We start from the raw sequence: 14,810 nt of genomic DNA, 5'->3' as shown, positions 1-14,810 counted from the left end.
GAGAGTCTTGTTGATCGTATGGTTGAGCATGGTGTACTTCTTAAAGAAGAGCGTCTTGTTGATCGTATGGTTGAGCATGGTGTACTTCTTAAAGAAGAGCGTCTTGTTGATCGTATGGTTGAGCATGGTGTAATTCTTAAAGAAGAGCGTCTTGTTGATCGTATGGTTGAGCATGCTGTACTTCTTAGGTATGTTTATTCAAGTTACGGCACTTTTTTTCGTCAACAAGGAGAAATGTACTGCCGTTTATTCCCAATGAGCTATTGGAGCGCGGGTTATTGCGGTTTGGAAAGTTTGCAAGTTCAATTAAGATTGTCCCGTTGGGTTGCAAACACCCGGCTCTGAAACAGGTTATGTCGACAGGTGTTTATGTTTTTGGGCTCACCAGAGCAGACTTTGTAGTTATCGTTTAAAGTCAAGTATGACAGCAGACTGTATATGGCTTATGCTAGTACTGGTAGTCAATAGTGTTTTGAGTGTGGGGATGTTCGCCATAAGCGACATGCTTGCCCGAAAAGGGAGAAGGTGGAGGGAGGGACGCAGGTGGTCCTTGTAATGCCTGGGCCCACTGATGTAGGAAGAGGTGGGCCGACAGTGGTAGAACAGTCACCTGTTGCTGAGGAACAAGTTGTCCGTGTTGAGGGAACGAAGTTGCAACTTGTACCAGAGGGGAACATAGCGTCTGTTATGCAGCAGAAAAATATTGTTGTAGGAGGTAAAGACGGATCTGGGGAGCCATTTCTTCAGGTGGGGAGATGTCTAGTACGAGTGACGGCGTACAGCAGAAGGTTCAGGCGGGGCTAATCTCCCAGGTAGTGGAGGAGATGCCCACTATGAGTACTGGGGTACAGGACAAGGTTCATGTGGAGCTAGTCTCCCAGGTAGTGGATGAGATGCCCACTATGAGTACTGGGGTACAGGACAGGGTTCATGTGGAGCTAATCTCCCAAGTAGTGGAGGAGATGTCCACTATGAGTACTGGGGTACAGGACAGGGTTCAGGTGGGGCTAATCTCCCAGGAAGTGGAGGAGATGCCCACTATGAGTACTGGGGTACAGGACAGGGTTCATGTGGAGCTAATCTCCCAGGAAGTGGAGGAGATGCCCACTATGAGTACTGGGGTACAGGACAGGGTTCATGTGGAGCTAATCTCCCAGGAAGTGGAGGAGATGCCCACTATGAGTACTGGGGTACAGGACAGGGTTCATGTGGAGCTAGTCTCCCAGGTAGTGGAGGAGATGCCCACTATGAGTACTGGGGTACAGGACAGGGTTCATGTGGAGCTAGTCTCCCAGGTAGTGGAGGAGATGCCCACTATGAGTACTGGGGTACAGGACAGGGTTCAGGTGGGGCTAGTCTCCCAGGTAGTGGAGGAGATGCCCACTATGAGTACTGGGGTACAGGACAGGTTTCATGTGGAGCTAGTCTCCCAGGTAGTGGAGGAGATGCCCAGTACAATTGATCAAATCAAATCAAATCAAATCAAATCATCATTATTTGTCACATACACATGGTTAGCAGATGTTAAATGCGAGTGTAGCGAAATGCTTGTGCTTCTAGTTCCGACAATGCAGTGATAACCAACAAGTAATCTAACTAACAATTCCAGTAATCTAACTAACAACTTGGGGTGCAAGTGAGGAGTGTTGAGAGGGATGTGGCTGAGGGGAGTCAGGGGTCTGTGGCCTCAGTTGAGGAGGATCAGGAGAATGATATCTCTCTTGATATCATAGCAGCTGGTGACAATTTAATTTACAATCTAGAGGTAAATGGGTTCCTGGATCAGACATTTGGGAAATCTGTCAAATTGGCAGATTTTTAAATGTTGATAAGTTTGTGAGGTCAGCTGTGATGTTACAGAAGACGGTGGGGTTAGACCAGTTGAGTGAGAAGAAGTGTTTTTGCTTGAGGAAATGTGTTACTCCTGTTACGGCAGCAAAAGGTAGTGGGAAACATGGTAAGTTAAGAGAAAATTAAAACAATGATGATGATCATGATTCATAGGGTGTTTTATTGTTTTATTCTGGTTTCTCTGTGGTTTCTTCTGCTTTTCCTTCTCTTTTATATATGGAGGTACTAAGAGTACGTTCTTTCAATATTAATGGGGGAAGGGACAGGAATAAGAGGGTTTGGGTATTAGAAGTAATAAAACAGAAAAGGCTTAATGTAGTTTTCCTACAGGAGGAGACACAGTGATGAGGCTAATGAGGTTGACTTGGGTACGTGGTGGGATATACTCAGTCATGGTACTAATTTCAGTGCTGGCGTGGCAATTTTGTTTTCCTCAGACTTCGACTGTGGTATCTACAACAGAAATTGTCAAGGTTCTGGTTTTATTGGTCAAGGCAGATGTTATGTTTAAAAAATATATATATATTTTATGTTTATGCTCCTAATGAGGGTACAGAGCATATTGCTGTATTTGATCAAATAAAGGAAACCTTAAGACTGTATGACCAAGAGGTGTGTGTGATTTTAGGGGGGGACTGGAACTGTACTGTGGATTTTACTGTTGATAGCACTGCTGAAGAACCTCACCTGTGGTCAGTTACTTGCCTGTCTGGTCTATTAACTGAGTTTGAGCTTTCTGATATGTGGAGAGTAAGGAATGCAAAAGTTAGGCAGTACACATGGTTAAAAGTTATTGAAGGTGGTCTCAGTGCAGCAAGGTTAGACAGGATGTCTGTATCTGAGCACTACTGTAGTAGGGTAGGAAGGTGTCACTCCTGTGGGTTTTTCTGATCACCACAATGTGTCTGTTGATATTCACGTGTCCTGTCCAAGAAGGTCATCACCTTATTGGTATTGCAATGTTACATTTTTACATGATGTCATGTTTTGTCAAAGGATTTTGTTGTTTTGGGGAAAATGGAGGGTTACAAGACAATGGTGGGAGGTTGGGAAGGCCCAAATATGATTGTTTTGTCAACAGTATACTGCTCTGTCTCGTATTGAAGTTAAAGAGACTATCAGGGCCCTTGAACAGGACATCAAATCTATTGAGTTGAAGTTGCTCACTCAGAATGTCCCTGGTCTAGTTATGAACTTAGACATGAACTGAGATTGTTTTTACATGAAAGAGTGAAGGGTGCCTATCCTATCCTTGCTACTTAAAAAATAAAACTTGGGCAGTCAACATTGCAACGCAACAGATGGTCTGCCTTCGTCTCCCTGGTGGGAAGATGACCACGGATGACGGTGAGATGCCGTGGATTTCTACTCTGCCCTCTAGAAGGTGGAGGATTGTGATCCTGTTACATGAACTTCCTCCCTATGCAGAGAGTTGCTTTGGACCCTGACATCACTCTGCAGGAGCTGTCCACAGCAGTTATGCAGCTCTCATCAGGCCGAGCCCCTGGCATCGATGGTTTACCATCTGAGTTCTAGAAGCACTTTTGGGGGTCTATGGGATGAGGATTTTTATGAAGTGGTGTGTGAATCTTTTCATGAGGGTTCTCTTCATGTATCCTGTCAATGTGCTGTGCTTTCATTGTTGCCAAAAAAAAGGGGAATTTGGCTTGCTGTGTTGCATTGCTGTGTGCAGAATATAAAATTGTATGTAAATGTCTCTCAAACAGGTTGAAAGAGTATCTGGGGCTGTTGGTCCAAATGGACCAGTCTCACTGTGTACCTGACCTCTCTGTTGTTGATAACTTGTTTCTAATAAGAGATGTTTTAAACATTTCTAAACTGTCTGATGTGAATACGGGTTTACTTTCTTTGGATCGGGAGAAGGCTTTTGATCGCGTGGACCACCATTCGAGGAGGACGTGGGGATGCTGCTTTCCTTCCATACCCCGGAGCTGGGGGAGTTCAAGGCGTTGGGGAAGAAGGCCATGTAAAATATTTGTGTAAAAGTGTCCCGTGCTTCTACCCTGGAATGGATAAAATCGACGAGGTGGGCGGTTGTGTTTGGTCCAGGTGCCTCCCCAAAAGGCTGTTGGCGGTCTTTATATAAACTGCCTATTGAAAAGAGGACAACTGACCTCCAATGGAGGATAATACATGGAGCCATATCTCTTCCCAACAGTTTATATTTGGGCCGAAGTGCAGGTTTGGTCGAAGGGGTGTAGTTCTCCTACTTAACTGTGTGTCAGGGGCAGCTAAATTAGCAATCTGGAAGATATGAAAGAACAGTATTTGGAGACAGGGGTCTCTGGATATGGTGGGCATGCTGGAGGGGATGTTGGAACGAGACTGAGGGTTGAGTTTGCTTATTACAAACTGGTTAACAACATTGATCTGTTTATGAGCATATGTGGTATTCAGAGGTTGTTGTGTTTAGTTACTGTGGAGGACGATTTGGTGTCATGTTTTTAACTGATGTGTAACCATGGTGTTGTTTGAGTGTTTATTGTGTTGTGGGTTCCCAGACCCAATAAAGGTTATTTAAAGCTCAAAGAGAGAGAGAGAGAGAGAGAGAGAGAGAGAGAGAGAGAGAGAGAGAGAGAGAGAGAGAGAGAGAGAGAGAGAGAGAGAGAGAGAGAGAGAGGAGAAAATACAGAAAAATTGAGTGTTGCTGTGCTGGTCACTGCAGAACAGTAAGCGTTAGCCACGTCAGCACAATAGAAGGGGGAAAAGTGGAACCCCCTCCTCCCTCCGTCGCTCTTGTTTCCCCCTGACTCTCTACAACCTCCCACTCCTTCCAGACCTATGAATTTTATTGGAGCATAATTCCCACTGAATCTGAATATGAGGTTTCCAAAATGGAAGAATTAGTATGCCTCTCTGACTGTCTGTCCCCTCTTTTATCTTTCATTCTTTTCTTTCAACGCAGATGTGCACAGATGAACAGACGTGAGGAGAATCATAGGAGAATAATCAAGAGAGAGAAAGAGAGGGGAGAGAGAGAGAGAGAGAGAGAGAGAGAGAGAGAGAGAGAGAGAGAGAGAGAGAGAGAGAGAGAGAGAGAGAGAGAGAGAGAGAGAGAGAGAGAGAGAGAGAGGGAGAGAGAGAGGGAGAGAGGGAGAGAGAGAGAGGGAGAGAGAGAGAGGGGGAGAGAGAGGGGAGAGAGAGAGAGACTGTATACTTATTGTTATTGTTAAATGTATGGTTATTTTGACACTTGTTATTGTTGTTACTGTTGTCCCGTTGACAATTTGATTCTCATTTGTATTTTATATTGTAAATATCCAAAATAAGTGTTTGGCAATATGCACATTGTTACGTCATGCCAATAAAGCAAATTGAATTGAGAGAGACAGAGAGAGCGGGAGAGAGAGAGAGCGGGAGACAGAGAGAGAGCGGGAGAGAGAGAGAGAGACAGAGAGAGAGCGGGAGAGAGAGAGAGAGAGACAGAGAGAGAGCGGGAGAGAGAGAGAGAGAGAGAGCAAGAGAGAGAGAGAGCGGGAGAGAGAGAGAGAGAGAGAGAGAGAGAGAGAGAGAGAGAGAGAGAGAGAGAGAGAGAGCGGGGAGAGAGAGAGAGAGAGAGAGAGAGAGAGAGAGAGAGGGGAGAGAGAGAGAGAGAGAGAGAGAGAGAGAGAGAGAGAGAGAGAGAGAGAGAGAGAGAGAGAGAGAGAGAGAGTGTGTTTGGTGTTATGCTGAACTAATTGTCTTTCTTTAGAATATGTTGGCTTTGGATCATCATACATATCAGTCACTCAACAACGACTCTGCTCCCAAACAAATATGTCAGGTTGGAGGCCAGAACAGTTCATGTAAGGCCAACAGGCATGAAACAGACAAAACCTGGCAAGTCTATAGAGTTTGGCTACATTTTAATCGGAGCTAATGCTTACTGAAGTGAATTATGGTGCATGAATACCTGAGAGAGGTGGCGGTAGAAGGCTGCTTGACAGCCTGGTGTGCATGTGTGTGTGCGCGTGTGCGTGTGCGTGTGCGTGTGTGTGTGTGGAGTAGGAGGGTCCATAGCGGGAGGTGAGTCTGCACATTTGGCCCCAAAAATTTGCAGCACTGTAAGCTATAACTCATAGTTCCAGATGTACGACAACGATCATTATGTAATGGCCAATAAATCAGATCCCTAGGTGGAAGGAGAGCAGAGGGGAAGGGAGGAGCCGTGTCGGCCAGGGGGTAGGTGTGGAGAGCGGAGGGGAAGGGAGGAGCCGTGTCGGCCAGGGGGTAGGTGTGGAGAGCGGAGGGGAAGGGAGGAGCCGTGTCGGCCAGGGGGTAGGTGTGGAGAGCGGAGGGGAAGGGAGGAGCCGTGTCGGCCAGGGGGTAGGTGTGGAGCGGAGGGAAGGGAGGATTCGGCCAGGGGTAGGTGTGGAGAGCGCAGGGGAAGGGATACGTGTCGGCCAGGGTGTAGGTGTGGAGAGCGGAGGAAGGGAGGAGCCGTGTCGGCCAGGGGGTAGGTGTGGAGAGCGGAGGGGAAGGGAGGAGCCGTGTCGGCCAGGGGGTAGGTGTGGAGAGCGGAGGGGAAGGGAGGAGCCGTGTCGGCCAGGGGGTAGGTGTGGAGAGCGGAGGGGAAGGGAGGAGCCGTGTCGGCCAGGGGGTAGGTGTGGAGAGCGCAGGGAAGGGAGGAGCCGTGTCGGCCAGGGGGTAGGTGTGGAGAGCGGAGGGAAGGGAGGAGCCGTGTTCCAGATGTGGAGCGCAGGGGAAGGGACGAGCCGTGTCGGCCAGGGGGTAGGTGTGGAGAGCGGAGGGGAAGGGAGGAGCCGTGTCGGCCAGGGGGTAAAGCGGAGGGGAAGGGAGGATCCTGTGTCGGCCAGGGGGTAGGTGTGGAGAGCGGAGGGGAAGGGAGGAGCCGTGTCGGCCAGGGGGTAGGTGTGGAGAGCGGAGGGGAAGGGAGGAGCCGTGTCGGCCAGGGGGTAGGTGTGGAGAGCGGAGGGGAAGGGAGGAGCCGTGTCGGCCAGGGGGTAGGTGTGGAGAGCGGAGGGGAAGGGAGGAGCCGTGTCGGCCAGGGGTAGGTGTGGAGAGCGGAGGGAAGGGAGGAGCCGTGTCGGCCAGGGGGTAGGTGTGGAGAGCGGAGGGGAAGGGAGGAGCCGTGTCGGCCAGGGGGTAGGTGTGGAGAGCGGAGGGGAAGGGAGGAGCCGTGTCGGCCAGGGGTAGGTGTGGAGAGCGGAGGGGAAGGGAGGAGCCGTGTCGGCCAGGGGTAGGTGTGGAGAGCGGAGGGGAAGGGAGGAGCCGTGTCGGCCAGGGGTAGGTGTGGAGCGGAGGGGAAGGGAGGAGCCGTGTCGGCCAGGGGTAGGTGTGGAGAGCGGAGGGGAAGGGAGGAGCCGTGTCGGCCAGGGGGTAGGTGTGGAGAGCGGAGGGGAAGGGAGGAGCCGTGTCGGCCAGGGGGTAGGTGTGGAGAGCGGAGGGGAAGGGAGGAGCCGTGTCGGCCAGGGGGTAGGTGTGGAGAGCGCAGGGGAAGGGAGGAGCCGTGTCGGCCAGGGGGTAGGTGTGGAGAGCGCAGGGGAAGGGAGGAGCCGTGTCGGCCAGGGGGTAGGTGTGGAGAGCGCAGGGGAAGGGAGGAGCCGTGTCGGCCAGGGGTAGGTGTGGAGAGCGCAGGGGAAGGGAGGAGCCGTGTCGGCCAGGCCAGGGGGTAGGTGTGGAGAGCGCAGGGGAAGGGAGGAGCCGTGTCGGCCAGGGGGTAGGTGTGGAGAGCGGAGGGGAAGGGAGGAGCCGTGTCGGCCAGGGGTAGGTGTGGAGAGCGGAGGGGAAGGGAGGAGCCGTGTCGGCCAGGGGGTAGGTGTGGAGAGCTGAGGGGAAGGGAGGAGCCGTGTCGGCCAGGGGGTAGGTGTGGAGAGCGGAGGGGAAGGGAGGAGCCGTGTCGGCCAGGGGGTAGGTGTGGAGAGCGGGGGAAGGGAGGAGCCGTGTCGGCCAGGGGGTAGGTGTGGAGAGCGGAGGGAAGGGAGGAGCCGTGTCGGCCAGGGGTAGATGTGGAGAGCGGAGGGGAAGGGAGGAGCCGTGTCGGCCAGGGGGTAGGTGTGGAGAGCGGAGGGGAAGGGAGGAGCCGTGTCGGCCAGGGGGTAGGTGTGGAGAGCGGAGGGGAAGGGAGGAGCCGTGTCGGCCAGGGGGTAGGTGTGGAGAGCGGAGGGGAAGGGAGGAGCCGTGTCGGCCAGGGGGTAGGTGTGGAGCGCAGGGGAAGGGAGGAGCCGTGTCGGCCAGGGGGTAGGTGTGGAGAGCGCAGGGGAAGGGAGGAGCCGTGTCGGCCAGGGGGTAGGTGTGGAGAGCGCAGGGGAAGGGAGGAGCCGTGTCGGCCAGGGGGTAGGTGTGGAGAGCGCAGGGGAAGGGAGGAGCCGTGTCGGCCAGGGGGTAGGTGTGGAGAGCGGAGGGGAAGGGAGGAGCCGTGTCGGCCAAGGGGTAGGTGTGGAGAGCAGAGGGGAAGGGAGGAGCCGTGTCGGCCAGGGGGTAGGTGTGGAGAGCTGAGGGGAAGGGAGGAGCCGTGTCGGCCAGGGGGTAGGTATGGAGAGCGCAGGGAAGGGAGGAGCCGTGTCGGCCAGGGGGTAGGTGTGGAGAGCGGAGGGGAAGGGAGGAGCCGTGTCGGCCAGGGGGTAGGTGTGGAGAGCGGAGGGGAAGGGAGGAGCCGTGTCGGCCAGGGGGTAGGTGTGGAGAGCGGAGGGAAGGGAGGAGCCGTGTCGGCCAGGGGGTAGGTGTGGAGAGCGGAGGGGAAGGGAGGAGCCGTGTCGGCCAGGGGTAGGTGTGGAGAGCGCAGGGGAAGGGAGGAGCCGTGTCGGCCAGGGGAGGTGTGGAGAGCGGAGGGGAAGGGAGGAGCCGTGTCGGCCAGGGGGTAGGTGTGGAGAGCGGAGGGAAGGGAGGAGCCGTGTCGGCCAGGGGGTAGGTGTGGAGAGCTGAGGGGAAGGGAGGAGCCGTGTCGGCCAGGGGGTAGGTGTGGAGAGCGGAGGGGAAGGGAGGAGCCGTGTCGGCCAGGGGGTAGGTGTGGAGAGCGCAGGGGAAGGGAGGAGCCGTGTCGGCCAGGGGTAGGTGTGGAGAGCGGCGGAGGAAGGGAGGAGCCGTGTCGGCCAGGGGGTAGGTGTGGAGAGCGCAGGGGAAGGGAGGAGCCGTGTCGGCCAGGGGGTAGGTGTGGAGAGCGGAGGGAAGGGAGGAGCCGTGTCGGCCAGGGGGTAGGTGTGGAGAGCGGAGGGGAAGGGAGGAGCTGTGTCGGCCAGGGGGTAGGTGTGGAGAGCGGAGGGGAAGGGAGGAGCCGTGTCGGCCAGGGGGTAGGTGTGGAGAGCGGAGGGGAAGGGAGGAGCCGTGTCGGCCAGGGGGTAGGTGTGGAGAGCAGAGGGGAGGAATGGGCCAGGTGGGAGGAAAAGGGAGAGATCTTATGGGGGTTTTACTGCAGTCTGGGACATTCCATCCATGTCAGGATATTACACCAGTGATTTACACCAGTGTTCTATTATTGACTAGGGGCCAATGAGTTCATATGGGTCAACACCCAGAGGTACGGGAGAGGCCACATGCAACCAATAGGAACAGACTTAGTAGAGGAGAGGCCACAAGTAGCCAATAGGAACATAATTAGTAGGGGAGCAGCAACACCAGTCAGGAAGAATTTTCCTGGAAAAGCTAAATGCATTAGATGATATTTGAGTAAACAAGGCAATCTGTACATTGGAGCAGGGGGAGGGATGATCTCGATCAGGAGAGATACAGTAATGTACTTGAGCAAAACATGAAAAGAAAGTAACAGGTATCATTTAAGTTCAGAGGTCAAAGGAGATCAACGAATCAGTGAAGGGTCATGATCAGGTACTTACCAGGGTACAGCTGTTTGGTGGGGGCGCTGAGCTGTGCTTCTTTGGATACTCTGTAGGCTACATCGGCTCCTTTTGTTGACTTCCTATGCGCACAGAAACCTGTGGTTTTCGTAACGCCTTCAGGTAAACTGGGAAAATCTAAAATCTTCAAGAGGTCCGCTGGCTCCACTACGGAGAGAAAGAGAGAAGATAAATATTTTAGGTTCGACTCAAATCAAACACACTCATTTAAGATTCACACATCTTTCACAATCAGGGGAGATAGTCAGTATCCATTTCAAGTAACCCAATTACTCAGGCTGTAGACAGAAAAAACAGATCCTGCTTTCACTGGCCCAGGGGTGTCAAACTCATTATGTCTGCTGGTTTTTGGTTTTTGGTTTTTCTTTTCAATCAAATCTTAGACAACCAGGTGAGGGGAGTTCCTTAATAATTAGTGACCTTAATTCATCAATCAAGTACAAGGGAGGAGCGAAAACCCGCAGACACCTGGCCCCCCTGTGGAATGAGTTTGACACATGTGCACTAGCCATTAGCTGGGACCTTCTTCCAGTACAATAGGTGCCCTCCAGACCCCCTCTATCTATCCATTCCCCTCTCACCCCTATTATCTCCATCCTTTTCACTTATGAGAAGGGGGTACAGTTATAGAACCAATCTAAACTGTGAGAGTGCGCCCTACACTCTAACTAGAGATCTAGGATCAGATAAATGTGCCCACATTTCAAATCTTAACCATTAGGGGGTTATGAGGAAGTTGGATGCTATGATGAACTACTGCCATGAACAAAGTCCACCCCTCCATCCCTTTCTTCCTCCACTATACCTGCTTTCCTCTTCCTTTCCACAAACATACAATTAGCACACTCTCAGGCTGGGCCTTTGTGTTTCCTCCAGAGCACCTCAGGTGCAAGAGCAGTACGGTCGGGTCAGAACAAGGTCTGACGTTGTGCTTTGACCTCTGACTGCACACCTGCTGGCCAAAACAACCCCAATGACCTAATGAGCCACAAACAAACAGATGTGTCTGCAGCCAGATGCTACAATGGACTCTGACTCAAGGATACTGCCCAGAGAATATAGTATAGCCCCAGTACTGCTCTGAGCACAGCCACACACTACGGGTCTGGAGACAGAAGAAGGGATGGACCATGTAGAGACAACATAGGGACAGGGTCTAACTGGGGCGTAGAGGGAGGCCATTACAAAGGGGAGGGGGTTTGAATGTTGGAAAACAACAGCTGGAGCAGTTTATGGCATGGTTTTAAGAACAAAAACAAAAGCACACATTCTCTGGCACCCTGTTTTTGCATTCTTGTGTTCAGTTGAACCACTCCAGTTGGACTGAGAAAGGCACTCTTTAAACACACACACACACACACACACACACACACACACACACACACACACACACACACACACACACACACACACACACACACACACACACACACACACACACACACACACACACACACACACACACACACACACACACACACACACACACACACACACACACACACACACACACACACACAGGTAAAGCAGGAAGGATCAGGTGTCAGGTCAGCCAGGACCACACACATTTATTGAGGCTGTTCAGGGAGGAGCTTTCAATAGCTCCATCCATCTGGAGAGAAACGGGTGGAGGGATGGAGGGAGGATTGGAGGGAGCGGGGGCGTGAGGGAGGGAGTGCGGGCACTATTCCCACTGCCCCATTACTTCATCCATCTGGAGGACATTACAGTCTCTCACATGCAGCGCAGATCAATTGAAATAAACCATTCAACAGCTAAACAAAATGACAGATCCAAATCCACTACAGATTCACATGACCATGGATCACCATCCATCATAACTTCCACTGTACTGCTGTTGATATCAGGCAGTACGCATTGCAACACTGTCAGCTAGCTACAGAAAGATTTGAAAATGTGATTTTGATGATCTATATTCCACGCTGTGTAGTGTACAGTCTCTGATTCTGAACAGATATCTCACCCAAATCAAACAGCTCACACACACAGCTCGCTATGTTCCCAGACCCACACATATACTGGATGTAAACACACCTAACAACACTCGTGCTCCCACTTGGGTAGGTCATATCAACAGAGAGAGGGGGGGAGTGAACTCTCTCATATGGGTGTGTGTAGACTATTAAGAGGAAAATACATGGGATTGGAGTCAGATGAAAGAATGTGAACGATGTAGAGATTCATTCGCCAACTCCTCTCTCTTTTTTCCTGTCTTTTTCTGTCTCTCTTTCTCTCCCTCCCTCATTATCCGGAGCCTTCCCTTGCTTCCTCTATGAGCTGGCCCTCTCCTCTCTTCCTGTCTTCAATCGGAAGACTCTTATTATCTCACTACATAATTGTCTTTCCATCCAAATGTGAGCAGCAGCTGAACCCAACACATTATCCCAATGCTAGGGGGGACATATTTGACAGACGCACCAGATGACTTTGTGATATCTGGGGGAAGGTGCAGTAATTTCCACCAACGTCCACCCATCACCTACCCCCTAACCCTCCCTGCCCACCCTCTCTCTAAGACATTCCAGTATGAGAATGAGGCATCCCTGCAACAACAACATACCACAGAATGTCAGAGCCTCTTGAAGTAGTTGCATGGCCTAAACAAAGTCACTGATTTGTCTCTCATTATCAGCTCATAATGGAGTGAGTGATACAATGTACCCAGCAGCTAGAGAATGACTTTCACTGGCCAGATTGACTGACTGAATTTAGATAGCTTGTCCTATAGATCTCTACTAGGGTTGGACAGTTCCCACTGTCAAAATCAAGTGAAACAAACTTAAATCAACACGAGCCAACTACTTAAAATGGGAAAACATCTTAAAACTAAACTGAAGGAAAACTGTAAAACAAATAGTGATTATTATTGCAGGTATTTAAAGAGGAGTCATCTTTCTCTTTATCGACAATACCTCTGTAATCCTGTCCACATGAGTCCCCAGAGGACAGACTGTATCTACAACAATAGGATCTTCAGTATATGAATAAACCTGCTGACTCTCCTTTCTCTAGTGCCATTGGGAAAGCTGCCTGGCATTTCCATCCTGCTCCCAGTCACTCCCATACCACCACAATGTTAATCCTCAACCTGACAACAGGTCCTGTATGGCTCAGTTGGTAGAGTGTGGTGCTGGCAACGTAAGGATTGTGGGTTTGATTCCTAGAGCCACCCACGCATGACTGTAAGTCGCTTTGGATAAAAGCATCTGCTAAATAGTATACAACAGCCCAGAGTCTGTTGGTCTCCTGGGAAACCCAGCCACAAGGCCCATGGGATACTGGTGGAGGTAGAGAGGAATGAAACCACACCGCAGCCACCACAGAAGAAGAACGTTGACTGACTGTTAGGACCACGAGGCCCCAGCAACTGGGCACCATGTCAAGACATGCACACACAGGTGTGTGGACACACACATTCATTCACATATTTTACACATGGCTCATGCACGCACACACAAACATACTGTACATGCATTAAACATGAAGCAAAGAGTATGAAGTTCTTTAATACATAGAAAAAGACACATACACACTCCTAGGCTTTCCTCCTTCAATCTAATGTAACCCCCACCTGGATCAATATATTCAGGGCCTCTCTCTCTCTCCTGATTATACAGTGGCTGAACACAGTGACCTCTGTCTATGAAGTCAACCCTCAAGTCTAACTGATGGGAACTAAAATTGCAGTCTGAAAACACCCAAACCCACTGAGGTCTCATAGTAACAACAGGCTTAGTTTAGGACCTAGGAAGAATGTGGCAGGCTACATCAAATCACTTAGGGCCTTGTGGTAGGAAGAACGTGGCAGATTACATCAAATCACTTAGGGCCTTGTGGTAGGAAGAACGTGGCAGATTACATCAAATCACTTAGGGCCTTGTGGTAGGAAGAGCGTGGCAGGCTACAGCAAATTACTTAGGGCCGTGTGGTAGGAAGAACGTGACAGATTACATCAAATCACTTAGGGCCTTGTGGTAGGAAGAACGTGGCAGGCTACAGCAAATCACTTAGGGCCTTGTGGTAGGAAGAACGTGGCAGATTACATCAAATCACTTAGGGCCTTGTGGTAGGAAGAACGTGGCAGATTACATCAAATCACTTAGGGCCTTGTGGTAGGAAGAACATGGCAGATTACATCAAATCACTTAGGGCCTTGTGGTAGGAAGAACATGGCAGATTACATCAAATCACTTAGTGCCTTGTGGTAGGAAGAACGTGACAGATTACATCAAATCACTTAGGGCCTTGTGGTATGAAGAACGTGGCAGATTACATCAAATCACTTAGGGCCTTGTGGTAGGAAGAACATGGCAGATTACATCAAATCACGTAGGGCCTTGTGGTAGGAAGAACGTGACAGATTACATCAAATCACTTAGGGCCTTGTGGTAGGAAGAACATGGCAGATTACATCAAATCACTTAGGGCCTTGTGGTAGGAAGAACGTGGCAGATTACATTAATACTCACTGAGTTACAGTATGATCGCTATAGGTTAATCTAGCCAACGTTATGCAAGTATTTTAAAGTAATTAGTGGCTGGTGAATGTCTTATGTCTCAGATTGCTATTCTAGCGACCAGCCATATCCTCTATTCTAGCGACCTGCCATATCCTCTATTCTAGCGACCAGCCATATCCTCTATTCTAGCGACCAGCCATATCCTCTATTCTAGCAACCAGCCATATCCTCTATTCTAGCGACCAGCCATATCCTCTATTCTAGCAACCAGCCATATCCTCTATTCTAGAGACCAGCCATATCCTCTATTCTAGCAACCAGCCATATCCTCTATTCTAGCGACCAGCCATATCCTCTATTCTAGCAACCAGCCATATCCTCTATTCTAGCGACCAGCCATATCCTCTATTCTAGCGACCAGCCATATCCTCTATTCTAGCGACCAGCCATATCCTCTATTCTATATTTGGGCTTAGCTAGGCAGGGTCGGGATGAAAGGGTTGTTGGCTTTCACTTCACTCAAATGTAAAGACGTCTACTCTACCACAATAACTACAATGAGCAAACAGCTAGTACAAGCTAACATTAGAAACTGGCAAATTAGCTGCAATTAGCGAACAGCTAAAGTTAGCTAACAGCTCTATACTTAGCAAACAGCCACAAC

At 50.6% G+C, this 14,810-nt stretch overlaps 1 protein-coding gene across 5 annotated transcripts in view; it reads right to left on the bottom strand.

The window, feature by feature from the left end:
* LOC124049150 (collagen alpha-1(XI) chain-like) overlaps positions 1-14,810 on the bottom strand; it is a 143,432-nt gene that overhangs the window by 105,420 nt on the left and 23,202 nt on the right. For all 5 annotated transcript variants that reach the window (XM_046370518.1, XM_046370520.1, XM_046370521.1 and 2 more), the window contains exon 2: positions 9,645-9,812. In XM_046370518.1, coding sequence (XP_046226474.1) covers positions 9,645-9,812 — 168 coding nt within the window. The remainder of the gene's footprint in view (positions 1-9,644; positions 9,813-14,810) is intronic.

This window comes from Oncorhynchus gorbuscha, linkage group LG11, assembly GCF_021184085.1.
Source record: "Oncorhynchus gorbuscha isolate QuinsamMale2020 ecotype Even-year linkage group LG11, OgorEven_v1.0, whole genome shotgun sequence".
NCBI classification, from domain to species: Eukaryota; Metazoa; Chordata; class Actinopteri; order Salmoniformes; family Salmonidae; genus Oncorhynchus; species Oncorhynchus gorbuscha.
The sequence above is the reverse complement of the archived record's forward strand: the minus strand, read 5'-3'. Positions and strand labels throughout refer to the sequence as shown.